Source organism: Lissotriton vulgaris, chromosome 8 (genome assembly GCF_964263255.1).
Source record: "Lissotriton vulgaris chromosome 8, aLisVul1.2, whole genome shotgun sequence".
Lineage (NCBI taxonomy): Eukaryota > Metazoa > Chordata > Amphibia > Caudata > Salamandridae > Lissotriton > Lissotriton vulgaris.
The window spans coordinates 1485435849-1485463299 of NC_141696.1; the positions used below are offsets into that span (position 1 = coordinate 1485435849).

The 27451-nt window shown below is 46.7% G+C and overlaps 1 protein-coding gene across 2 annotated transcripts in view; it reads left to right on the forward strand.

The window, feature by feature from the left end:
• The first annotated feature begins 12776 nt into the window (after positions 1-12776).
• Positions 12777-27451, forward strand: part of LOC147698962 (prolactin receptor-like) — a 405779-nt gene continuing 391104 nt past the window's right edge. The window contains exon 1 of one of the 2 annotated variants that reach the window (XM_086935546.1): positions 12777-12974. In XM_086935546.1, coding sequence (XP_086791672.1) covers positions 12875-12974 — 100 coding nt within the window. In that variant the 5' untranslated portion in view covers positions 12777-12874. The remainder of the gene's footprint in view (positions 12975-27451) is intronic. The other variant, XM_086935544.1, reaches the window with a different exon arrangement.

Consider the following 27451-nt stretch of genomic DNA (forward strand, 5'->3'; position numbering starts at 1 on the left):
TGGAACGGGACTCTACATCAACTCCGGTCCCTCCAGGACGTTTACGGAGTGTTGGGAATTACTGCGACGGATGAAGACGCCCCCACGCCTCGTCGCCGACGCAGCACCAGGGATGGCTGGCAGACGCTCCAGGGCCGGCGATCCCCACCTCCTCCCACGCGGCCCGACTCGCCCACCATCCAAGCAGAAATGGACAGTGCAATATGAGAAGCGGCCAGGGACACGTCGTCTAGTGAAGTAGCCTTGACGGCCTGAGCATACTCCGGGGGGAGATCGTCTTGGCCTCATCATCATAGCAGGTGCGAGGGTTCCGGAGGTGGGGGCGGCGGGAGGGAGGGTGTTGTGGCTGGACGTCCACTTACATAACTTTCCACGGACTTGTCCGTTTCGGACCAGACTGGGACAATGGTGCTCTTTAACCAGTTGGGTGTGAGGGGGGTGGGAGAGGGGGTTGGCGTGGGGGGTGTTGGGTTCGGGGAGTTGCAAGAAAGGGTAGGGGGTGGGGCAGAGTTGGGCTGTTGGAGGGTAGCTCGGGGGGAGGAGGGGGAGGGAGGAGGGGACCGTACTGTACTGTTGCGACATTTGCTTTCACCTCATACCACCTTTTCGCATTGTTGGCACTTGAGCCGCCCCTGCAGAGCCGTGACCGGCTCGTAAAGCACTACCCTTATCCTTGTTGCTGATGGCCCTTAAGATTGTTACCCTTAATGTGAAAGGGCTTAACAATACGGTCAAGCGGAAGGCAGTGATGTCCCTACTTGATGCCACTCAGGCAGACATTTGTCTCTTGCAGGAGACCCACCTCCTAGCCAAAGACTGCCACAGGCTGCGATCACCGAAATTCCCAACACAGTACTTTTCCTCCGGAGCTAACAAAATGGCGGGGTTGCAATCTTGGTGTCTAGGAAGTTTAATGGAGAGGTCTTGCATAAAGTCTCAGAACAGAAAGGGAGACTCCTGGCTTACAGGGTCAAAACGGGAGGTCTGGTGTTCACTATTGGCTCGATATATAGCCCCAACGACCACCAGGAGCAGTTCCTGCGCTCAGCCCTGGAGGACGTCGCGACCACTCCAGATAGACATGTCATTATTGGAGGGGACCTGAATATGGTCTTTGACTCGTCCCTAGATAGGTCGACACAGAGACGCCTGCAAACAGGGGAGATCTTGCAACTGGCCAAGTCCCACATGGAAGATCTTGACTTGCATGATCTGTGGCGACGCCTCCACCCCACTGCCCGGGCCTACTCCTACTACTCGCACGCACAAAAGTCCTACGCAAGATTGGACCATCTCCTGGTGACAGGACCGTTCTGCAAGCTAGCCACGACCTCTGAAATCGGATCATGGCCCGGTGACGGGCACTTTCCAACTACCACCAGTGCCTCCCTCGCGAGGGGTCTGGCGCCTTAGGGACACTCTACTGCACAAGCAATCTGTAGTGAAACGTATACGAGACTTGATTGGCGAATATCAGCGGCACAATGATAATGGTGACACCACTCGAGCAACACAGTGGGCCGCTTGAAGGCGGTACTCCGCGGTGAGTTTATCGCAGTTTCCTCAGCAGAGAATAGGGAACGGCAGCAAAAGAGGGACGAACTTACGTGCAAGGTGAGGGAGTTGGAGCAGGTGCATCAGAGAACCGGGGCCCCCAGAGTCTGGAGGCAACTCAAAGCCGCCCGGAAACTCCTGTCTGCACTAGACATGGATAGGGCGGAATACGCGGCGCTACGCCTGAAACACGCGTACTACACTGGCGGTGACAGGTGCGGCCGGCTCCTGGCGAATAAGCTTCGTATAAGGCACCAGCAACATCGGGTGAAGGAGCTATCGGTTTCCATCGGAGTAACGGCCACAGAGGATGGTCAGATTGAGGACGGGTTCCGTCAGTACTACGCCGACTTATATGCGGGTGCGCCCCCCTCGACGCAAGCCGAGGCTGACTATCTGGATTAGGTCGATCTCCCCTCCCTCGGAACAGGCAGAATACTTGGAACGGGAAATTTGGATCGAGGAGGTGATCACGGCTATTTCCCGACTCAAACATGGGAAGGCCCCAGGACCCGACGGATACACCCCGCTTTTCTATAAAACGTTCTGCCCCGAATTGGCGCTGCTGTTGACGCGCCTCTTCAACTCGTTTTCTGAGCCGGGGGCTATCCCTCCGGAACTACTCCAGGCGACGGTGTCGGTCATCCCCAAGCCGGGAAAAGATCGGACTAAGTGCGATTTCTATTGGCCAATTTCACTCTTGAACGTAGACCTCAAGCTGTACACCAGGATCCTTGCGGCGCGTCTGGCACCTCACCTGCCGGGGCAGGTAGATCCGGACCAGGCGGGGTTTATTCCCGGTAGGCAAACGGTTGACAATACCAAAAGAGTGGTCCATATCCTGGAAAAGGCCTCCCGAATCTCTGGGGAGCGAATGCTTCTTTCTATTGACGCGGAGAAAGCGGTTGACCGGGTGCACTGGCCCTACTTGGAGAAAGTGCTATGCAAAATGGGGATGGGAGAGAAATTTCGCGTCTTGATATTCAATTGCTATAGATTTCCATCTGCAGTGGTGAGAGTGAACGGCTGCAACTCCCAAAAGTTTGCAATAGAGCGGGGCACCAGACAAGGGTGCCCGCTGTCACCGCTACTCTTCGCTCTTTATATGGAGCCGTTTGCTCAGAGGATTCGTCAGAACGCAGATGCGACCGGCATTCGGATGGGGAGGTATGTCCACACCGTTAGCCTCTACGCGGATGACATGATTTTGACACTTGAAGATCCGAGAAAGGCGCTTCCTGCTTGCATCACCGAGTTGGAAACCTTCGCCGCAGTGGCAGGTTTTAAGATGAATATGGGGAAATCGGCGGCCCTCGACATCTCGCTGGCCGTCGCCACGAGACTCGAGTTACAGGGCCTCTTCCCCATGCGCTGGTCTACGGACCAGGTGCCCTACCTGGGCATCCTACTGGCACCCTCTATACCTGCCATGGTGACGGCCAATTACGCAGCCTTAGGCAGGAAAATTAAAGAGGAACTGACCCGCTGGAACAAGGGAACGCTGTCATTGCTGGGCAGAATAGCCGCGGTGAAGATGACTCTCTTACCGCAGGTACTATATCTATTTCGGGCTCTACCACTTCAGCCCCCGAAGGGGTGGATTAGACAGGCTCAGGCGGATATCGCACGTTTTGTATGGCAGGGCCGCAAACCCAGACTCAAGAGAGCCCTGTCCACGTTAGCACCTGAGTCCGGGGGACTTGGCATACCGGATCTGCACAAATATTTTCAGGCGGCGCAACTACGGTATTTGGTGGAGTGGAGCAGGTGGGAATCTGATAAGCACTGGTTATTCCAGGACCAGGCAGTGGCGGGCAGGACTCTGCAGGAGGTTCCCTTCCTGCGCAGAGCTCACCGTCCCCCCAACCTCTATGCATCCTTTATCACACGAGTCCCGCTTCGAGTCTGGGACGCCGTGAATACTAACTATGAGCTCACCACCTTCCCGTCACCGTTCACGCCGGTGGTCGAGAATCCGGACTTCCATCCTGGGATGGAGCCCGGGGCCTTCGCGCACTGGAGGACGGCTAGATGCGGTGCACTGTTTCATATGTATGGCCCAGATGGCGCCATATCCTTCCAGGATCTCCGACGGGAATATCAACTGCCGCAGACCGAACGGATGAGGTATATGCAGGTGCGTCATTGGGCGCTTCAGCCGCAGGTACGGGACTTCGCTGACCGGAAGCTCACGCCTTACGAGATGTGGCTGGTGACGCGCTCTTCGGACGCCAAACTCATCTCAGATCTATATAAGCTCCTGCAACCCCCCCCCATTTCACATCTATAATCCCGGTAGGGAACGCTGGGAGCGGGAGCGGGAGCTGGGAAGGGCGCTGAGCTGCACAGATTGGGATCACATTTCCTACCGGGCACGCCACTCCGCGTACCATACCGGACTCACCGAAACGTTACCTAAGATATCTACCTACTGGTACTACACGCCAGAGAGATTGCACGAAATGAATCGTAACATTGCGTGCACCTGTTGGCGAGACTGTGGACAGATCGGCACGCTTACACATGTACTATGGGATTGCCCTTTATTGAGTCCCTACTGGAAAGAGGTCTTGGATGAGATAGACCAGTGCTTTGACATTGAACTGCCTCGCTTCCCCGCCTACGTCCTGCTGGGCTTGCCCAACGGCCTGATGTACCCTCTGAGATCTAGAAAAGGTAGACAGATAGCGATTGCATTGGGCTCGGCGATCCAGAACATACTCATTTACTGGTGCACTACCACGCTCCCCACCACGGTTGGTTGGTTACACAGGTTGTGGCATGTCCTGGGAATGGAGAAGATGTCCCTCATGGTGGCGGGCGAGGTGGATAAGTTTGATGAGCTGTCGCTGCCATTCCATACCTTACTACAATCCGAATTCAAAGAAATTACCTGTCCCCGATATCTCCGGTTGCTACGACTAACGTCCTTAACTGCTCCATCCACCTGAAATGCCTGGGAGAAATGTAAGGCGGGGGGGGGGGCACATTGCAGAGATTGTAGGGGAGGGTGATTTTGGCACAGTACGGGGTGAGGGAGGGAAGGACCCGGGAGGGGATTGGGAGGGGGGGAGTTGGGCAAAGGGGTGTTGGTTCTTGAAATTGTCGACACCGCATGCGCACCTTACACCATGCTCTGAGGGACGTTGTACATGCCGCATTTTACTTGCTGGTTGCGCTCCTGTAGCGGAAACTTTGCACGACCTCATTCGAGACAACTGTATTCATTTGTTTGTATTGTTTTCATCGATGCAATAAAATACTTTAAACCTAAAATACCGAATCAGTAAAATTCGGTATTTTAGAATCGGTAAAATCTATTTACCTACATCTAGCCCTTAGTGTGTTTTCTATCGAGTACAAATTGAAAGAAAGATATATGTGTATATATATCTATCACTGAAAAAATCAACGGCTACAAGGATGTTATATTTAGACTTAGGTTTCACTTGTACAAAACCAATGAAGTTCAGCAGTTATAGTTAGCTTAGCTAACTATAACTCTTGACCCCACAATGCACTGCTTTTGACCTCACATATTACATCACTCATGACATGGGCAGTGACATCATTCAGTGGCTGTGAGTGTTTGATTTTCAAAAGTATGAGTGTTAAATATATATACACACCAAGGTGTATTGGTGAATCAGTGGGTGTATGAGTGCATGTATGGATGATTCAGTGGGTTTGGGAGTTACTGAATATGTGAGTGACTAGGTGTCTCAGTGAAAGTATGGGTGACTGACTTGTGTGAATGTCTGTATCAGTCTGTCAGTTGGTGTCCAAGTGTGTGTGTGTGTGGGGGTATGTGAGTGACCTTTTTGGTGAGTCATTGGTTGTCTGAGTACCTGTGTGGGTGAAGGTGCGTGTGACTGCCTGTATGGATGAGTCAGTGGGTGAGTCATTGACTGTATGGGTTAGTAATTGCATGTGTGAGGGGCTGTATGGATGAGTGAGCATATGTATGGCTGTTTAGGTGAGTGAGTGGATGTGGCAGTGGTATATGGGTGAGTAACTGGGCATGTGAAAGGCAGTTTAGTTGATGGGACATATGAGTAACTCTATGGGTGAAGGTGTGAGTGGCTGTGTGGGTGTGGGTGCTTGTGTCAGTAACTGAATAGGGGAGTGAGTATGTGTTGGTATCTGTATAAGTAAGTGAGTGGGTGTGTGTGTATCTTTATGGGTGAGTAAGTGGCTGTGTAACTGTTTAGGTATGTGAGTAGCGCTATGGGTGATGTACTCAGTGTGTGAGTGTCTGTATGGGTGTATGACTGGATGTCAGTGGCTGTATTAATGAGTGAGTGGGTGCATGAGTGGTTTATGTGAATGGGCTTGTGAATGGTTGGGTGGGTGTGGGTGAATGAAAGGTTCTGTAGAGGTACGAATGGTTGTGTCAATGATTCTGTGGATGATGTAATCAGTGATTGCATGTGAGATGTCATCAGTGATGTCACTGACCATGTCATGAGTGATGTAATATGTGAGGCTTCTTGGCTCCCAATGTCCTCTAGCATCCAAGAGGACTTCATTCCCAACTAGTAGTGCGTCAGGAGGCGCGTTTGCAGAGTGGTGGAGAAAGAGGGCATAGCCACCGACAAACCTCTCAGCAATCCCACTGTCTGGGACTTGCTGGAGGTAACAGCAGGGGTAGTTGGCCTCCAAGGACTCTCAGGAGTAAAGTGGACTTCATTCCCCTACAAGTAGTGCACCAGGAGGAGTGTTTCCAGAGTGGTGTAGTAAGAGGTTGTGGCCTCCAAAAGACCTCTCAGCAATCTCGCTGTCTGGGACTTACTGGAGGCAACAGAAGGGGTTCCTGGCTCCCAAGGACCCTTAGCATTGAAGGCGACTTCATCTCCCAACCAGTAGTGCACCAGGAGGTGCGTTTGCAGAGTGGTGCAGAAAGGGGGCGGGCCTTCAGCAACATGCCTGTCTAATTTTTAATATTTTATTCTATATGGGGAGGGGAGCTGCGTGGCCCCCCTTCCCTGGACCCATTTTGGCATGGCAGAGGAGTCTATGCAGCCCCCAGCCCCAGGCTGATTTAGGCTCCGGGACCTCATCCCCCAGCCTTTTTTTCATTTCAAACTCACAGGGATGGGGGCCAGGCGACTCCCACCTGCTCCCAGGCCAATTTCGCCCCTAGGGATCCCATCCCTGGCCTTTCTTTTTTTTTTTTTTTACTTTTCAGAAAATTAAAATCAATAAGAGGAGGAGGCCATGCTGCCCTCCTTCTGGGCCGATTTCCATCACCCTGGGCCTAGCCTCTATTATGGTTGCACTGGTCCCACCATGGGGCACCCACTTTGTAATTTTAGGGACTGCGGGGGAGCCTTAAGGCCCCCACGGTACCTGCCAGCTCACACCTCCTGCGGGAGCCAGCATTGCTTTGACAGAGAGGGAACTGCTGAACATGAAGCTCCCTTTCTGTCAAACCAAGTGTGCTCCGCTTCTAGCAAGCAAGAGCATTTTTTATTGGCTCGCTTGCTCGAAGCGGAGCACAGTTTGCTATGGCTTGGCAGGAGCGGCCAGGCTCGCACCAAGCCATAGCAAACAGCTATGTCCCGGGTTTGGGCACCCAGGGACATAGTATTTGATGGCCCTGGGGGGTGGCAGTCCCCAGGGCCATGTATGGCTCCAGGAGGGGGGCCGTGAGGGCCCCCTCTCATTTCTAAAAGGTTATTGCCCCGGGGAGGTGGCGGTTCCTGCGGCTCCCATGCATAATATTACATATACCCCTGGGACTTGGCCCACCCGGGGGTCTTTTTTAAACCCAATCGCAGGAGCCCATGCTTGTATTTTCTTTTTCTTTTTACCTGCTTTCGAAAATCTGTTGCGACCTCGCAGTAAAAACGGATGAAAAATGTGCTTTTATTCTTTATTCTTTGCGTGGTGGGCCTAAGACCGTAGCTTGGGGGGGGGTCAGGGTATTCCTACACTGTCCCTTTTTCACTTTTTCTTAATTTTCACTTTTGGGGGGGTAAATCGGTGAAGCAGAGTCCCAAGATAAGTGCAAACCCGTTAAAGTGTTAGCAGCCAATCAGAGCTGTGCATTTACCGGCACAAGCTCGGCTTTGCGACCACGGATATCACTAACTTTTTCTTCTTAAATATTCTAAAAACTACTGTACGGATTTAAAGCTGAGCCTAGGAATGCCACCATCCACCTCATATTAAGTTGGGAATCTGGGTGCCCTATTTGAATTCTAGCTCTATTATCCCTTAAGTCAGTGCAGTATTCAAGCGTTTCAACCTGCAGTGCTCCCATTTTTTAAATCCACCCATCGGAAAGTGTTGACAAGAGCTTTGGTGACGACTCGCTTGGAATACTGACAACCTCTACTCTGGATCCCCATAGAAACTCATTGGGGGTTGCAAAGCCTACAGAACCAAGTGGGCTGGAAATGCCTGAACTTACAGGGATGAAGCGACACAAAACCAGACTCAAAATGGCTCCATGACTTGTAGAGAACCTTGCACTTGATATCTGCAGGCACAGCATTAGTCCAAAGCATACTGAGGCAAAGTGACAGCACAACAACAAAAACTAGCTCCCCACTAGGCGCCTAAGAGCCTAGACCCCAGAACTGCACATTTGACATTTGAGCAGCCAATTAAGTTACAAGTGGCTGAAACACAAGGTATTTGTCGAATTCCCGTGAGTTTATGACCTAGGGCTGTGGAATTCAAACTTCAGAGCAGAACCTGGTTACATGCACTTCAGGAAATGCCTGAAAACCTTTGATATCATTTCATACTGTCAGCAGAACTTGAAGGACAGGGATCATAAAGGAAGAATGCCAACTTGGTGTTTCCTACCTCAGCAGGTTAGTCTCCATGCTCCCTGGTTTGTCCATGAACTTCTTCAAAACTACAGCAATCTGAAGGGACTGATAGGTGACTGGTGGCACGTAATAAAATTACAACAGGAAAAAACATAAATAAAAGGGAAGACATCATCATTGCAAAATTGGAAAGGCTGACTGGCTTAACCTCATAAAACAAAAGGCAGCAGCAACACAACAACTTTTGAAAACATTCCTTGAACCATATGTACTGTTTCCTCACCAAAATCTTTTCAATGTTTTAGATTCCTCACTTGTTTCATGCGTTTAATTGCATATGCTAATTTTATTTTAAAATAGATGTCGCGGATTGCAGTTTGGATGTTTCTTTTAAGATTCCACCACCACCTGCTTTCTCTGTTACTTGCAAAACTTGCAGTGCTGCTTTGCACTTCATATAGACACACATTTATGGTGCGTATTTCAAGATGCTCTCATATACAATAATGAAGACAAGCATTGGTAAATGCATTAGGTTTCACCTATGTGATGAATAAGCTGTTTTTACTGTAAGTTGTAGCTTGCTGAGTAGTTGTGAAATTTAAATTACAGAAAATCTTTTAAAGTGTTATTACCTGTTATTATACAAAAAGGCAATATATTGTGCTGGTATTACGGGTAAGTAATAGCAACATTTTGAAAAATGAAAGAGTGAAATGATACAATTAAATGATGTAATAGCAGTATTATATGTTTAGAGGAGTTCTGACAACTTTCAGGCTCGGTGCTACTAAACCTGCTGCACCATTCAAATCATACCCCTAGTGCCTGCAAGATAACCACATTTGTGCCTGCCTGTTTAGTAGTAAAATATTGAAATATTTGCTGTTTAGAGGAGTTTCTAGAGCTTTTGGCCCTGCTGTCACTGCACCTGCTGCCCCATTGAAATCATGACCTTAGTGCCTGCAAGGTAACTACACTTGTGTCGGCTCAGTTAGTAGTTCAGTTTAGCAATGTTTGGTGTTTAGAGGAGTCCTGACAACGTTTGGCCCCAGTGCCACCGCACCTGCAGCACCATTGAAATCACGACCGTAGTGCCTGCAAGGTAACTACACTTGTGTCTGCTTATTTAGTAGTTATGTATAGCAATATTTGGTGTTTAGAGGAGTTCTGACAACGTGTGGCCCCGGTGCCACTGCACCTGCAGCACCATTAAAATCATGGCCCTAGTTCCTGCTAAATAACTGCATGTGTGACTGCCTGTTGAGTAGTAAAGGTTTGCAATATTCTGTGTTTAGCAGGTCCCTAGAGCTTTTGGCCCTGGTGCCACTGCACCTGCTGCACTCTTAAAATCAAGCCTCTTTTAGCTGCAAGATAACACTATGGAACATCCAAACTCTGGAATTCTCTTCCACTTGAGCTTAGGAACGCCAGCTCCCTAACTGGCTTTAGGAGAAATGTGAAAACCTGGTTGGTCCAGGGCTAGGCGTACAGCAGGTTATTGTGATCCTCAGTGCCAAGACACCATTAGGTATTTGTGCGCTTTTATAAATCTCATTCACATTAACAGAACTACAATTGTGTCTGCTTGTATAGTACTAAATTATGGGAATATTAGGTGTTTTGAGGAGGTCATGACAAATTTTGGGCCAGTTGCCACTGCACCTGCTGCACCATTCTAATCAAGACCCTGTTGTCTGCAAGGAAACTGCACTTGTGACTGCCTGTTTAGTAGTAAAATGTAGCAATATTATGCGTTTAGTGGGTTGCCTAGAGCTGTTGGTCTGTACTGGTGTTACTGCACCTGCTGCGCCATTCAAATCATGACCCTATTGCCTGCTAGTTATACATTTGTGACTGTCTTGTTTAGTAGTCAAATTTAACAGCAGGGTTGGATTGGGATTAAAAATTGGCCAGGGCACTCTAAAAAAAGCGGCCCACCTTTACAAATTGCCTTTCCGCAAAACATTGCTTCGGGAAGTTTTATAAAAAGAAGGGAGTAGGGGGTCTAACAGAGGCTTGTTTTCTTGACTTTACTTAGATTTTAAAAAATGTCAGATCACTTCACACTAGCGAAACAAACCTGAAAACAAGTGAGGCCACTTCTGCTCGGCCCCCTTCCCCGCTCAATATGCGTACATTAATGGGCCGTCCCAGCGAGAGAAAGGGAGTGACACATCTGCCTGTTAATAAAAGGGAGCTAATGGACGCCCATCTGCCTCCAGAAAGGCCACTTAGGCACCCACTGGGCTGCTGGTGGCATCCGAACAACAGACACCGCCCAAATTACCCCCCAGGCTGCCCAAAAAGGAGCCCACAGCAGGAAGTCAGATACCGGCCCCATGGCCATTGCCTGAGTGCCCGCCTACCAATCGGACCCTGTTTAACAGTAATCTGGGTTTAGTGGTATCCCTAGAGCTTTTGGCCCCAGTGCCACTGCACCTGCTGCACCATTCAAATCTAGTCCCTTTTATTTGCAAGGTCACTGCAAATGTGGCTGCCTGTTTAGTTGTAAAATATAGCAATATCATGTGCTAAAAAGAGTTCGGACAACTTTTGCGACCGGTGCTACTGCACCTGCTGCACCATTCTAATCATGATCCTGTTGTCTGCAAGGTAACTGCACTCGTGGTTGCTTGTTTAGAAATAAAATATAGCAATATTGGGTGTGTAGTGGGGTGCCTGGAGCTTTTGGTCCCAGTGCCACTGCACTCCTGAAATCATGAGCCTAGTGCTTGCTAGATAACTGCACTTATGAATGCCTGATTAGTTGTAAAATATAGCATTATTTGGTGTTTAGTGGAGTTATAACCTTTGGCCTCAGTACCACTGCACCTGCAGCACCATTGAAATCAAGCTCCTTTCAACTTCAAGGTAACAGCAATTGTGACTGCCAATATAGTAGTAAAATGGCGCAAAACGAGGTGTTCTGACAACGTTTGGGCCTGGTGCCACTGCACCTGCTGCATCATGCAAATTATGACCCTGTTGTCTGCATGGTAACTGCACTTGTGATTGCCTGTTTAGTTTTCAATGTTAGCAATAATCTGGGTTTAGTGGGGTCCCTAGAGCTTTTGGTCCTGGTGCCACTGCACCTGCTGTACCATTCAAATCAAGTTAACTGCAATTGTGACTGGCGGTTTAGTAATCAAATATAGCAATATTATATGGTTAGAGACGTTCTGACAACTTTTGGGCTGGTGCTACTGCACCTGCTGCACCATTCAAATCCTGATCCTGTTTGCAAGTTAACTGGGCTTTTGGCTGCCTGTTTAGTAGTAAAATATAGCATAGCTCTTGCATATTACCTTTATTTTCAACATGCAAGGTTTATTATAACATTTAGAATTTGATCATAATGACCAAACAGATTAAATTTTTTAAAAAAACAATCCGATAATGTCTAAAAAGTACAAAGAAAGGTACTGAGGCATAAATGGGAAATACCACTAAAGTTCTAAGGCTGAAGCATCTGCTTTACACAACTAAGTAATGAAAAGCAAGCATTCCAGCATACGGTTAGAAGCTGTCTGCCTTCTCCGTGAGAAGAGATCTCATCTTGACAGTGAATGGGGTTAACAGTATAAACAGCTTTAGTAGAAGTATCATAAATGCGTGCAGCCAGGGGAAGTTAACAAAAAAAGTTCCACACAAAAGTAAGGGAACACCGCTGTGCAGGTGAAACCTAACAAAGGAGGCATGATGAAGAGAAATATGTAGCTAGGATAACACAATTTGGTCATGCGGGGAAGCCGGGATTGATCACAGGCTTAGATTTGGATCTCTTTCTCTCTCCTGTTTTACATCAAAGGGTAATGCTCGTCTTTAATAGATGGGGCATGGGTTTAGACTGTGGTTTGCAGGCAGAAGCCACTTGAAAGCTCGGCTCCAGGGCTCAAGAGTACCTCCAGCTGAGCCATCGATCTCGAGTCTTCTATATTTATGTCGGATGGCAGTCTGACACCGATATTCAGGCACCACTCGTTTAGGTGAAGCATCCTCGAGGCTATAGGTGAGCACTTTGTCCACTCAAGCACTCTATCCACTCAGCCACGAGACTGCGGGGCCTAGATTGCCCACTGGTGGCACCGCCGAGCCCGCTCGTGGCCTTCTGGGCAGTTACATAACATGAAAAAAATGTCCCCCCCCCCCCTTGCAGAATCCGATGCGGGACCCCGGAGTATTCCGCAGCTCGCAGATCTGCATTGGGTTGAATGGGGCCCCCTGAAGGGTTGGGGCCCCCGGGAAAGCAGGTGCACGAGCCTCTTGAGCAATAACGCCGCTCCCTGGCGACAGGTGCCGTGTGCCGCCGTTGCTCGCACTCCAGCTGCTGGGCGTCGGTGCAGGTGTTCTTATTTGGGAGGCAGGAGGGTGTCAGCTTTGTTGGTGCACAACTGTCTCGCGCATGGCGAGGGCGGGGGGAGGAGGGCTGGGGCGGCGCCTGTGCACGCGCCCCTGCCAGGGGATGGAGAGAGGGATTCCTTCGGAGCTGCGGGTGTGGTGATCTCTCCGTTTGTTTGTTTGTGTTCCAGGGAAGCATGCTCTCCGCGGCGGTGATCTGCGGGCTGCTGCTGCTGCTGGCACTGATGCCCGGCGCGCGCCAGGCGCCCACCGGCCACGAGGCTCCCGGAGTGACAGGTAAAGCGCTGCGAGGCGATGCCTTGGACCCTCGGCAGAGGGCAGAGGGTGGTGCTTTGTGTCTTAATCCAGCTGCACTTTCGATCCTCGACGCGCTGCACCCACGAGGAGGGCGCCAGCCAGCCCCGCTTTTATTGCTCGCATGCATTTTTATAGTCTCCTGTTGGCTGCGTGAGTGGTGCACCGAGTCCTGCATGTATGTTGTTGATTTTTTTTATTTGCATTGTCACAAAGCTTTATGCTTTTCTATTCGATACAAATGTATCTCACACACAGTGCCAAGTTTCTACTTTGCTTTCTGGTATGTGTAGTTCTGTTTGTCTCTTTCCTCAAAAACTGAAGACTACGAGTTACGAGCCCCAGAATTCAAGAGGGGGAAGGAGGGGGGTGGGGGGGGGGGGGCATTGGAAGAGATGCTGATGGGTGAGATCGAGGATCTTCAGAGCCCCGACCTTGGAACCGGGGAGCCAGGTGCGAATCTCGGCGTCGGCTCAACAGCCTGTGATTTTGGGCACATGACTTAATCTCTCAGTGCCTACCTAAACATGAGTGTATCCTCGTGGAACGTAACTGGTGAGCATGCAAAGCCCTCCATACAATACCTTCGGGTCGAGTTTTCGCACTATAATAAAAAAAATACCGCAAAAAAAAAAAAAAAATACCAGGACAGTGTCGCAGTCGCACACGACGGACGTTTTAGCTTTGTAACTGGGCTCTCGCCTAGGTGTCTGGTAAATAGGATATTTAGAGGAGGAGTTGTGGTGTAAATACAGTCAAGTGGTGAAAAAGGATAACGTGCGGGAGCATGCATTTTTGTTTTTGTTTCCCTGCCCTGTGATTCTGGCAACATGCGCTATCTTGTATAGTTTACAATACCAACCTGTTCCAGTGATTTGGTTATACAACCGTGATCATTAAAAGAAACACACTTTCAGCTCACAAAGCAATTTGCGCACTTCGCACGTGAGCAATAAACTTGAATGCTTCCGTATTTACAACTCCTTTTTCAGGTAGTTTGACGCCCTGAAATAGTTGCAGATTTATTCCCGCAAATATCAGCAGAACCTGGTTTTAGGGTCTAAAATGTTGGGGTGGGAGTCTGTCATGGAATCGGTTTGCCCACGTGCAACGGTATTTTTGCTCTGCAGAAACAAAGAAAAGTTGCAAACGCCGCGTTTATCTGTCACGTTTATGCGTACCGAAATGTAGATTCGCTATTTTTTTTAATCAGAATGTTATTTTTAATAGTTAATAGTTTTGTGGTTTCTGAATATTCGTGTGTCGGTAGGTTTAGTATTTACTCTTCACAAAAGGCTCGCTCGTATTTGTGTGGTGGAATGGATTAGGCTATGAGTTTTGGCTGGCACGCGGGCATGAGAAGCAGTCACGTGACGGCGTTCAGAAGGTGGCAATAATAGCAGTCACGTGACGGCGTTTAAGCCACGTGACGGCGTTCAGAAGGCGGCAGAACAGTCACGTGACGGCGTTCAGAAGTAGGCACTCCGAGCGTTGGCTCACCGCTATTCAGCAGTGCAAAAAAGAAAATGATAATAACAGGACATTTTTATCATTTTATTTATCTATGCTCTTTTTTTGTGTGCATATTTTAAATAGCGCAAACTGGACCCGAAGGTATTGGAGCGCTTTACATGAGCACCGTATTTACATTACACATTAAGGCACGGGGAGATTAAGTGATTTGCCCAGAATCACAGGATGTGGACGCAACCTTGAGGCTCGAACCCTGGTTTCCAGCACCAGCGTCGGCCGACGGACCACATCGGGCGGGGTCCATCATGTCACTTGAAGCCGCCTTCCGTTCCTAGTGAGCAGACTGATCCTCGGAGCAAGTGACAGTGTTCATCTGTGCACTGAAGTGTGACAGCGGGCCCTTGTCGGCCCCAAGCCCTCCTGTCTGCAGCTAGCCGAGTTCACGAGCCGTGGGTAATGCATCGAGATTAAGGAGCTGACACTTCTGTACAAGGAAAGAGGCCTGACCTCAGGCCCAGTGCTTTGGTCGTCCGTCCGTCCGTCTGTCAGCTGAGATCTGTGGAATGGGCCTATTAATAGATTTGTATGACTGAGGCCCACTTCTGCCAAGTCTCAGCTCGGGCCGGGCTTGTCAGGGCTACTTGAATGGCTGAGCTCTCCTTAAAAGTGCTAGGGTTCCCATTCACAGCGGTGTTCTAGACTGCCAGCTGTCCTCGGGCAGATCTCCCTGAATTATCTGATGACTTTAAGCTGTCAGGTAAATAACTTATGACAGGGTTATTAGATTAAGGGGAAATACTGGGCGCTCTGCTAAAAATTGAACGCAAAGGGGTTAAAGAACACTAATTGGGTGGTGGTGCAGTCAGGCGAGGGGATAAGCCCTATAACCCCTCAAAAAATGTATGTTGTAAGGACAACACACTGAGAAACAGCAAAATGCCCACTGCACACAACGGGAGAGTAAAGCCAGCCTACAAAGATAATTAAATGAAGATCCTTTTCCAAAGACATTGTGGTTCTTTCTGACAGCTGTGATTTGAATGTTAAGGTATCCGCCAGGATACAATACTTTGCCTTACTCTCTCGTTGTGTGCAGTGGGCATTTTGCTGTTTAAACTGTCAGGTGTCCGTGTGCAGAGGTCTCCCGGAATACAGCGGTCTGCCTAAACTAGAAGGTGTCCAAGCATGTGTAGAGGTCTCCTTGAAAGATAAAACTCTCCATGAGCTGTCTCTTTCCTTTGACCGGTTAGAACTCCCTGCAAAGTCTATTTTCTGGACGCCTCCGATTTATTTAAACTGAGGGAAAAACATAACATTTTTAACGAGGGTTTTTTGGCTTAAAAAAGAATGGCATTGTTGATAGCCCATGTTCTAAAACATGATGTTACCCTGCGCTTCTAAACTCAAATGCATGAAATTGAAAAAGTGAAGACTATGGTGTCACTAAACATCCAGACTCATGTGTGCCAAGTGTGTGCTTATCATGTGTGCCACCTTCCTGCATTCTGCCTTTTAAGAAAACAAGGAGTTTTTTTTCTGGGACTTGCCATAGCACTCTGCAAATACATTTATTTTAAAATCAATTAAAGCACGGATTTTACAGTTCCATATCTTCCCAAATGTTTGCTTAAAGCGTCACGACTGGCAGTGGTTATCTATCACTTATGACAGGGGACCACGTGGCAGACTTGCTGGCTAGGGTCTCACATGTGATGGTCTGTCGCGAGTAGTGTCGCTTGGATGCTGGGCGTGGGACCAGTTTTGCCAGATTGAGACCTGTCCCAATCCTAAAGCTGTTCAAGCTCAAATTGAGCCCAGCGCTGACTAGTATCAGACGAAATTTACAACTCCCAAATTATGCGGTAACAGCATACAGAAACTTCATTTTAAACATAATTTCAATATGCATATATTCAATATGGGACATCTAGGCAATTTTGCAATCATGTCAAAATTCTATTAATTACTTGTACTGAAAATAGGCCCTACAGCGATCTTTTAGCCGGCATCTTTCTAACCACAAATCTAAACCTGAAGCTGCCATACACAAATGCACTCTACAAGAGCAGATTATGATCTACCTCAATGAAGTTTGAGACAGGACCTTTAATGCGCTTTTAGCAGTGTGGCTTCAAAAACGGTACATTAAACATATCTTTCATGATTAATTAACACCATGCAATGGTACACGCATAACGGAACCACCCCTGTGTTAAAGTAATTCTAGCACAACTAATTTGACAAGGTTTGCATTTTATATGTCATTGGATGCTTGGAAGCCTTTCTCAATATGACAATATTGCTCAACAGTAAAAAAAAAAAAAACGTGGCTGACAACTGTAAGAGTAGTGTACCTGTGAAACAAGTGTGCTTAAAAGTGAAGCAACAGTGTGAACATAAGGCTGGAAGAAGAAGCATCCTGCCGGACAGCTGGGAGGGTCGCTGCAGTAAGACAGGACTCGTACACCCCTTCAGTTGAAATTTACTAAAAAGGCTAGTGAAGAGTCAGTCACCTACTGTGTCCAATCCTGTGCCCTCCAGTCCTTAACCATGACCACTTGCTCTGAGACTGTGAGGCTTTGGGTGCATTATATGGCATGGTTGAGCAACCTTACCATGTAGTACACTCACAAACTGTCTTTTGGATACAATTTCTCCATGACTGCAGATAGGTACACCCAATTGACCCTGTCAAAGGCCTTGGTGGCATCTAATGTTATTGCAGCAAGGGGAAGCGAGTACGTTGTGGCCAGGTCTAGTGCACCAAAAACATCATAGGTAAGGTCAGATATGTTCTACCTTTAACAAAACCCTTTTGATCGACGTGAAGTATAACGCCTGCGACCGAGCTCAACCTGCCTGCCAAAATCCTGGCAGAGATATTATAATCTACATTCAGCAGCAAGATGGGTCTATAAGATCCTCAACAGGCTGCGTTTTTCCCCGGTTTCAGGATCCAGGTGTTTGTAGCCTCTCCCCACGAGCCTTGAAGCCTCACACCTTCGGATAAGATCTCATTAAAAAGCTGTGCCAAGATGGGAATTACCACCTCTCCCAAGGATCTGTAAAGTTCTATTGGCAGCTCATCTGGGACAGCAGCTTTCCCGCTTTTACAGGCAAGAATGGCCTTTCTCACCTTCCTGAGAAATGTCCCACCCTAGATCGTCTTGCTGAGTTAAATTCAGGAGGGTCAGCGTGATCCCATGCAGCCACTCCATGGCCACGGTTTTGTCCACCGCACTATCTTCTTGGTAAAGATCCAGAAAGAAATAAAAAAAAAACACCCCCTATCTCCTCATCTGTGGACAGAGCAGTAGGCTCACCGATGTTATCGATTTGTTTGATCAGATTGCACAACTGGTCTGACTTAGCCTATCATGCCAGTAGCTTGCCTGCACCTTCTCCATACTCAAAATGGGAAAGCTTACTGGCCTTCCATCTACGTGCAACCCTAGACTGAAGGATGGTATCTAACTGATCTTTTAAACTTCTTAATTTAACCAAATTTTCCTGTAGTTTCTTAGTCAGTCTCCTTATTTAGACCCAACTCTACTACCTTCAACTCTGCCTCCTTGTGAGCCACCTCTTCTCTATATTGTCTGTTCCGAAAAAAACCCTACTTGTGATCGTGCCCCTTAAAATGGACTTTAGGGAATCCCAAACCACCAAAGTTGCAGCCGAGCCTACATTGATACCCCAAAAAAACCTCAGTCTCCTGAGCTAAATATTTCATCTCCTCACCATCGAGAAGTAGAGTTCGATCAAACGTCCAGACACTAGGATGCTGACTATCTGCCAGGACAAAATCCAACCAGCTCCCTGAATGATCGGACAGATGGGGAGTTAAATTACTAATGTCCTTAATCTTACCTCTCAAGCTGTGACTAACCAAGATGGAGTTGATTCTCGATTTATGGCCATATTGACTATTGTAGTATGAGATTCAAAGCTGAGAACCCGAGCTGTCTCTCCAAACGTCTAACCCTCACCAGCCAGACTAGCTTGTACCCCAGTGGCAAAGTGAGTAAGGGACCCATGTCTGGGCATACCCTGCCAACTTAGGGTAAACAAAGCAAATAGAAGGAGATGATGGAGGTAGCGCTGAAACTTTTCAGACACTCACCCCCAGTCACCACATAGTCTGGCTGATGTGGGCTGTTAGCCCGAAACCGGTCCCAGGATGCTTGATTACGCCCATGGAAGACATGGCTTGGCAGTTCGGGCTGGACTGGTCCCAGGAGGCACAGGGTCAAGACTGATTTGCATATAGCTGTGTCTGAACTGGGGTGGCGAAGTGAGCTAAAGAAAGATGATGGATTCAACCCAGATCTGTGACTGGGGGTGAGTGTCTGAAAAGTTTCAGCGCTTCGTCCATCATCTCCTTCTGTTTGCTCCATTCAGAAGTTAGCCAGGCTGGTGGGGTCAGCCGGTAATTCTGTGTTAGCCAATGGGACAACCAACTTTTCCATATCAAAAATGACAATTTGTAAGTGTTGCTGTCAGGACAAATAAAAGCATATGTCCTACTTAATACTATATAGCTCTCTGCCTCAGCGCTTCATAGGCCTGCCTTAGGAGAGACTTACGTATATTGTTATGGGCTTTTGCCATTGGTGTAAATGGGAAAGTCGAAGTAGCAATTTAAAACTACTCTTACAGGCTGCTGTGGCAGGCTGGGAGCCATTTGGTACTTTGTCCCACACAGGGTGGCACAGCCAGTGCTGCAACCATGGGGAGACGCTGTGTCTTGCATGTCCTGGGTGCCCTTGCTACCATATACTAAGGACATATAGGTAAGTCAGCTTATGTCGATTGGGGGTAGCCAATTCAACACATACTTTGTAAGGAGTTTGAACACTGGCACTGAGGCCTGCCTATCTGGCCTCCGTGCACTCCAAGTTGAAATAACAGCATTATCAGCTCAAAACGTTGGGAGTAATTATGCAAAAAGAGGTCTTTCCATATAGGCACTAAAAGCTACACAGGAGTTGTTGCCTTTGTGTTGCCGCAAGGACTAGACTGAAGCTGGCAGTCTTAGCAGAAAGCAGATGGGTTTATTTGGGGTCCAAATGAATACAAGGATATTTGAGCAGAAAGGAAAAATACCTCTTTCCCCAAATTTTCAGTGATCTCCTACCTTTCATACCACCGTTCAACTGTACCGTCAAATCCGACCATGCCGCTCCTTTAAACAGGGCCGGACTGGCCGTAGCGGGCACCGGGCAATCAACCTGTGCGCCGCACGGGTGGTGGCGGGATTTGGGCCTGTTTTTGTTACAGGGCTGTTTTTGCAGCTTAGCTGCAAAATCGTCGCTGTAACAAAATCGACATGAACCCGGCCCTGGCAAAGAGCTTGGCGGCACCCCCAACCCCCCCCCCCCCACGGGGGAGGGGGTGGGAGCCGAGCACTTTGCCAGGGCCGGTTTTGGTTCCCAGTCCGGCTCTGCCTTTAAACCCATCACCCATCCAGGACTTTATGTGGGGCAGGTCCAAAACCTAACTTGGAAATGGGCTCCAATTGGGCCCTATAGCCATGTCCCTAACGTTAGAGACAAAAGCATCAGTTGAGGGTTCAAGAATAACTGTAAAACCGTAGGCTAATTCATGTTAGCAAAGCGTTCCCTGCCTAAATTTCAAGGTATATCTCATCCTGCATTCCCTTTTCCAGATGGGTTTCTGTAATTTTATTTTCATGGTACATATGACTGGTATAATGCTTATTGTTTACCAAGTCAGAGCCAGGTGTCTGGATGAGTTCAAGTTGTGTTGTTTATGAGGGGGCATGATTGAGGATCCTAAGATGATTGCTGTATGGGTTTCTCTCAGTACCCGGTTTTACAAAGTGGAAATACACAAATAAAGTAATCTTCTTATAACCCCCAAGGTCCTGCACCAGTAACAGTTCTTCTCAAGACAGCACAGCTTAACAGTACATTCTAATATGTCATCATTGCAAACATTCCAATAAAATTAAAGGAACATAACATAAGGATGTAACACATCTCCCTTTCAAAATGAACAAAAACAAAACAAAAAAAAAATGAACCATATGGTTATAATAATCTAAGGTTGGTAACATCTATACAATATATACACTCTAAAGTTGGTAACATCATGTATACAATATATACACTCATTAATATAAAATATAATCCTTCAACTTAACTGGTTTTTCCACAATACGCCCAGATAACCTTCTGGTATTAGGAACAGTCTTCTGTAGCGAGTCGGAATGTAAAATGTCAGGATTAGATTGAATTTTACCAGGTTGAACCTTTCCAGTATTACCAGAATTTGATTGAATGGATACATCATTGTTCTTGTTCAACCAGCAGTTACGTTCTAAATCACTGCACAAAGTAACACTATTAAAATTCCATTTACGACCATCGTCCAACAACACGCAATTCCCATTCACTTCCAAAATTTTCTTAGGTTGAGACTACCTGGAAGAACCATCCTTAGACAAACCAAAACGGGAAGACCTCACCCAGTCACCAACACAAAATATTTGCACACTTTTCTTAATTTTAAAGTTGTGTCTGTTGATATATTTTCCTTGATATGCATTCATTCTTTATTTATTTATTTATTTATTTATTTATGGGATTTTTAATGCGCAACTAATACCCTAGGGTGTCTAGGCGCAGTGAGATGCTCTAGGATACACAAAATTCAGGGCACGAACTTATTGATTGAATAACCAAGTCTTCAGGGCCTTACGAAAGGCAATGAGTGTTGGTGCTGTTTTAATATGCAAGGGGAGTGTATTCCACAGTATGGGGGTCGCTACCAGGAAACGTCTGTCTCCCCATGTGGCCGTTCTTGTTCGGGGAACATGCAATAGATAGCTTGCTGCTGATCTTAGATTCTTTCCAGGTATGTACACCCGAAGAGCTTCCTTTAAGAACTTTGGTCCAGTCTGATGAATGGCCTTATAGGCGATGCAGAGAGCCTTAAATTTGATTCTGCTCTCCACTCTTAGCCAGTGTAGATGGCGTATGGCTACTGAAGTGGAGTGTCGCCAAGGGATATTAAGCAGGATCCGTGCTGCCATATTTTGCACAGACTGCAGTTTGTTCAGGATGTATTTGTGTGTGCCAAGGAAGAGTGCGTTTCCATAGTCCAGCTTCGAAAACACTAAGGTGGTGATCAGTGTTTTCCCTGCCGAAGCAGGTAGGTATGGCATGAGTTTTTTTATTTTCTTCAGCACGAAGAATGCAGCAGAGACCATCTTGTTGACATGATAACCAAAAGATAACCTGTTATCAAAGATCACTCCCAAATTCCTAACCTTAACAGCTGGAATCGGGGGGGAACCCATCTGACTGGGCCACCATGTTGGGGACCATTCGGGAGAGATCTTACCGAAGGTCATGACTTCGGTTTTCTCTGCATTAAGTTTCAGGCAGTTACTGTGCATCCATGATTGTACATCCAGTAACCCCTCCTGAAACTTAGCTGCTACCACTGGACCGTTCTTGTGTACCGCCAACACAAGCTGGGTGTCATCCGCGTAGGTAGTTAATCGCATCCCATGTGATTTAATAACCCTCGCTAAGTCCGCAACATAGATATTAAAAAGCGTGGGACTTAGCGAGGATCCTTGAGGGACCCCACAGAGCAGTTCAGAAGTGGGCGAGTAGTAGTTGCCCAATTTGACTGCCTGTTTGCGATTAGCTAGGAAGGAAGCTATGAGATCTTTAGCCAGATGACTAATTCCAAGGGCTGCGACACGGTCGACCAAGATGACGTGGTCGACCGTGTCAAAAGCAGCTGACAGGTCCAACAAAATGAGCACTGCAGCACCTCCCGAGTCCATGATCTCTCGAATTTCATCCGAGGCCTTTATCAATGCTGTCTCAGTTCCGTGTCCCTTCCGGAACCCGAACTGAGTGTCATCTAGGAGTTTATGTTGTTCAATAAACTCAGAGAGCTGTTTATTCATTATTGCCTCCACTATTTTGGCAGGGAAGGGAAGGCAGGCAATTGGCCTGTAGTTGGAAGTAATGGTAGGGTCTAAGGATGGCTTCTTAATCAGAGGTTTAAAAATAGCCTTCTTCCAGATCTGTGGATAGACACCTGTCTTAAAGATGGAGTTGCATATGTTGGTCAGCGGCTGGGTAACAACATTGTGTAGTTGGTTCATTATGGTTGGGGGACATGGGTCCAACGGAGAGCCTGATTTAATCTTGCCAACAATTGCGTTGACCTGATCTTCAGTAGCTGACTGAAACTGAGTAAGGGAAGGGTGCTTCAGTGCTGGTTGAATAGTTAAATCAGCGACTCTACCTACCAGCTCTTTGGAAAAAGTGGAATAAATATCCATTACTTTAGTGGTAAAAAATGTGGCTAGGGCGGTACAGAATTCCTGCGAGTTCTCTATTGTAGATCCAGCTGGAGGACTGGACAGAGAGTTCACCACTTGAAATAGCATCCTAGCTGAGTTCTGAGCGTGCTCAATTCGACCAGTGAAAAAAAGATTCTTTTGTGTGCTAATAGCTTTTTTATATATCGCTAGAGCACTTTTGTATTCTTGGTTAGCGGAAGGACTATAGTGCTTTCTCCAACGCCTTTCTAAATTTCTACAGAACTGACGCTGGAGTCGCAGCTCCTCTGTGTACCACTGGGCAGATGGAGTCGCTCTATTAGGGCGATAAGTTTTTTCAGGAGCAACTTCGTTCGCTGCTTTTAAAATCCATTCCTGAAATTTAATGGACATAGTTTCGGTATCGTCTCCGCTTTCTGGGGCAGATGACAGCAAGAGATTTGAAAGATGTGGTATATCTGCATTTTTCCACATCCGCGCCCCCACTGACGCCCTAACTTTGGTCTGAGGGGGTTTGAGTGGTAGCATCCGAATCCTAAAAATAATGGCTTGGTGGTCAGACCATATCAGAGGTAGCGTTGCTACCAGCTCAATGCTATGGTCAGTCGTAAACAGGCCATCCAGCGTGTGTCCGGCTTCATGCGTGGGGCCCTTCACCAGCTGCTTCAGTCCTATTGCTTGCATATCAGTGATAAATTGGAGTGTGTCTTTGTTTTCCATGTTTTCCAGAGGAAAATTAAAGTCCCCAAGAATCGTATAAGTCGGGGATTCTATTGCTGATTCCATAATTTCAGTAAGTGAAGCTAAGAATTTGGTCCGAGGCCCAGGTGGCCTGTACACCAGGGTTCCTTTGAAAGCCTGTTTGTGTGTAAGATTAATAGTAAATGCAAGAGCTTCGCAATTGGTACTTTGAATGGGCTCAAATTTGGCACGATAAGTGTCCCTATGAATAATGGCTAAGCCCCCGCCTCGCCCCGAGGCTCTGTCTTGTCTAGCTACGCTGTAACCTTCAGGGGTAGCTTGAACAAAGTCAGGGCCTGATGCATCATCTCCCCATGATTCTGTGATGAATAAGATGTCCAGTTCATGATTGATAATGCTCTCCCTGATGTCCAGACTATGTTTAGGGAGAGAGCGTGAATTAATGAGTGCTGCTCTGGTATACAGTGTCGCTATACGAGGAGCACTGGCAGTTAGAAAAGAGTGGGCTATAGTATTTGTCGCAGGCAGGGGAGGTGGGAGAGTGAGAGAACAACCTGCACATGATATAGGTGTGGATAATGAGTGTTTAAAAAACGGAAGTACTTGACAAGATGTACCCAGTCCTGTATTCCATTCCTTCAGCTGTGTGGAAGTGTAGCGTAGGGTAGAAGTGGTATTTAGGATAACAGCAGGACCAGGTGGGGTGGCCCTGTGCCCGGATCTGGCTCGGACGGGCGCAGACGGGCTTGTCTTAGGCGCGTCTTCGGCGCGCGCCCGCTGCGCTCGTCCGCTGCGCATCCTAGTCGAGCGAGGACTAAATAGCTCTCTCCCGGAAGTGGAGAAGAGCTAGACCGCGTCCCGACCCTGCCCCAAGATGGCGGCTGGTGCTCGTGGATGAGTGCCCTATTCCCTTCACTCTGTCTGGTCGGGTAGGTGCCAAAATTCTCTTACTAAGACTTTCTTTAGAAACACTGTTAGGAGAAGTCTTAAGCAGTCTTAAGCATCCACGCTGGAGTCACTTTGTTACATGCAGAACGTCCCTTAAGAAGACTAAACGGAGACACTAATGTAGCAGAATGGGGGGTATTGCGATAGCTCCAAATCATCTTCTTGACAGCAATTTTACAATCAGCACCCTCTGCAACAGCCAACTGAATACATTCTTTTAAAACACGGTTGAATCTTTCTACCATACCATTTTCCCATGGGCAATACACCGCAGTGGTAAAATGTTTCACACCACACGACCGTAAATAGTTTTGAAACTCCTCAGCCACAAATTGTGGACCGTTGTCAGTAGTGACTGTTTCTGTAAATCCCTCCCTATGAAACAACTCTTCACAGAAACTAATCATATTAGAAGCTTTGATCTCTCTAACAAATACTACTTCTGGCCATTTACTGTGATAATCCATTAGAACAATGGCAAATTTCCCTGCAATGTTACCAACACTAAATGGACCACAAATATCCATAGCTAATTTTTGCCACGGTTTATCAGGAAATGGAATAGGACTGATGTGTGATTCTTGAGAAACATGAGACTTGTCACTACAAGTACACGCTGTACAATTCCTGACACACCTTTCAACATCTTTATCCATACCAGGCCACCAGAAATCACACTTACACATTCTCTTCATACCAGACATACCTGAGTGCCCCTCATTAATAAGATCTAATAACCTATTACGCAATCCTGATGGTACAACAAGTTTGTCTGCCCTCCTAACTATACCAATGACAGGATCAAAAGAAAGTTCTGACCATACCGTCTTATATTCAGATAACTCACAATCACTCCATGAAAAACGATTGCACACTGACGTTAACCGTGCAATCACTTGCTTCAATACAAGATCCTCCTGTACAGCTTGCTGCCATTCCTCCAAGTCAATAACACCATTGCAAGCTTCATTCACCGTAGCTACTGACCAATCTTCATCCTGATCCATTTCAACGTCACCCTCACACACCGGAAGAGGAGATAAACAATCCGCGTTGACATTCTTAATGCCAGGTACATACTTTATTTGAAAATCATACTCTTGCAACTTGTAAATCCACTTTGCAATTCTAGGGGTAGCCCTGCCAGCACCTTTAGTTGAAAATATATCCACAAGGGGTTTATGATCAGTTCTTAGTTCAAAATTAGTTCCCCAAATATAGTTCCTGAAATAATTCACACCCCAAAAACAAGCAAGCGCCTCTTTTTCAATGACCGAATACGAAGGCTCAGCACCTTTTAAGGTACGTGATGCAAATGCTATTGTTCATTTATACTTGTCCTTCCCTTGCATTAAAACAGCACCCAAACCATATGCGCTCGCATCCACAATGATTGATTTTTTGTTCGGATCAAAAGGTTTAAGTGCCACAGCATTCATGATGTCCTTCTTAATACTCTCAAAAACCGATTGACACTCAGTTTTCCACACAAATTTAGCCCCTTTTTTCATCAACAACCTTAAACAAAAAACTTTTGAAGCAAAATTGGACACAAATTTGGAGTAATACTCCGCTAGACCTAAAAAAGAACGCAATTGTTCTTTGTCAGATGGAGATGGAGCATTTTTAATAGAATCTAACACATTTTTTTTTGGTCTAACACCTTCGGCAGACAAAGTATGCCCGAGATACTCAATCTCATTCATGGCAAACTTACATTTCTCAGCAGCAACAGTCAATCCAGCACACTGAAGTTTGGACAATACTTTATTTAAAACCGTGTCATGGTCAACCATACTTTTTCCCCACACCAGTACATCATCCTGAAACACCAGCATGTTGGATACACCTTCAAGGACTCTGCACATGACTCTCTGAAATACGGCGGACGCAGAGGATAACCCGAAAGGCATCCTCAAAAATTGGAATGCTCCCTCAGGAGTTATGAATGATGTTAAATGGCGGGATTCTGAGTGCAGCTTTATCTGATGATATGCATTGGATAAATCAATAGATGAAAAATACACAGCATCCTTAACTGATGCTATCATCTCATTAATTCTAGGTAAAGGGTAACGATCCACCCAAATGTTTTTGTTTAAATCCCTTAAATCAATGCACATGCGTAATTTGCCATTGGGTTTGCGCGCTAAAACTACTGGACTAAGCCAATCTGACTCCTCAATAGGTTCAATTATGTTTTCTTGACACAACCTGTCTAGTTCAACCTTCAGTTGCGATCTTAATACCAAAGGAACATTACGCACTTTGTGAACAACAGGTATACAATCAGGTTTGAGAATTATACGATGTTCAAATTTTTTAAGACATCCCAATTTGGGACTGAATAATTCTGGAAATTTTTTATGCCACTTAATTCTTGTATCACTTTGAGTTAATAAAACTTGGTCTGAAATTTTCTTGTCACATTTGAATTCTTTATCATCACTAGATAAAAGAACTTGATCAGGATGATTTGGGTTCAGAATTATTCCCAAATTATTTTATTCCTTCCATCCTAACAAGGCTCTGCCCTTTTCGACAACGTAAATGATTCCTTGTGTGTTCCTGTCTTTAAAAACAATATTACAGACAAAACACCCAATCGCAGGTAATCTGATGCCCATGTAACCCACAGGAGTTTTTTTAGAACATGTAAGATCACATTTGCCGTATGACTCCCACATATTTTTGTCGATTATGGTATATGGTGAGCAGGAATCAGCCCATAAATACAAACTGCAATTGTTGATAAAAACCTCATATTTAGGTGGTTGAATTTCTTCAGATATCTCGTTAACTTTGTTATTCCAAATCGCCATGACTTCAACGTCACTATCACTACTTAAATAAGATTGATCAACCAAGTTAACAGAATTTTTCCATGCACTAGGATTATTAGACCTACACATTTTGGCAAAATGCCCAGTTCTGTTGCACTTGAAACAAGTGACATTTGACGCTGGACACCAAGAATTTTCAGCAACATGCCTGCTATTACCACACC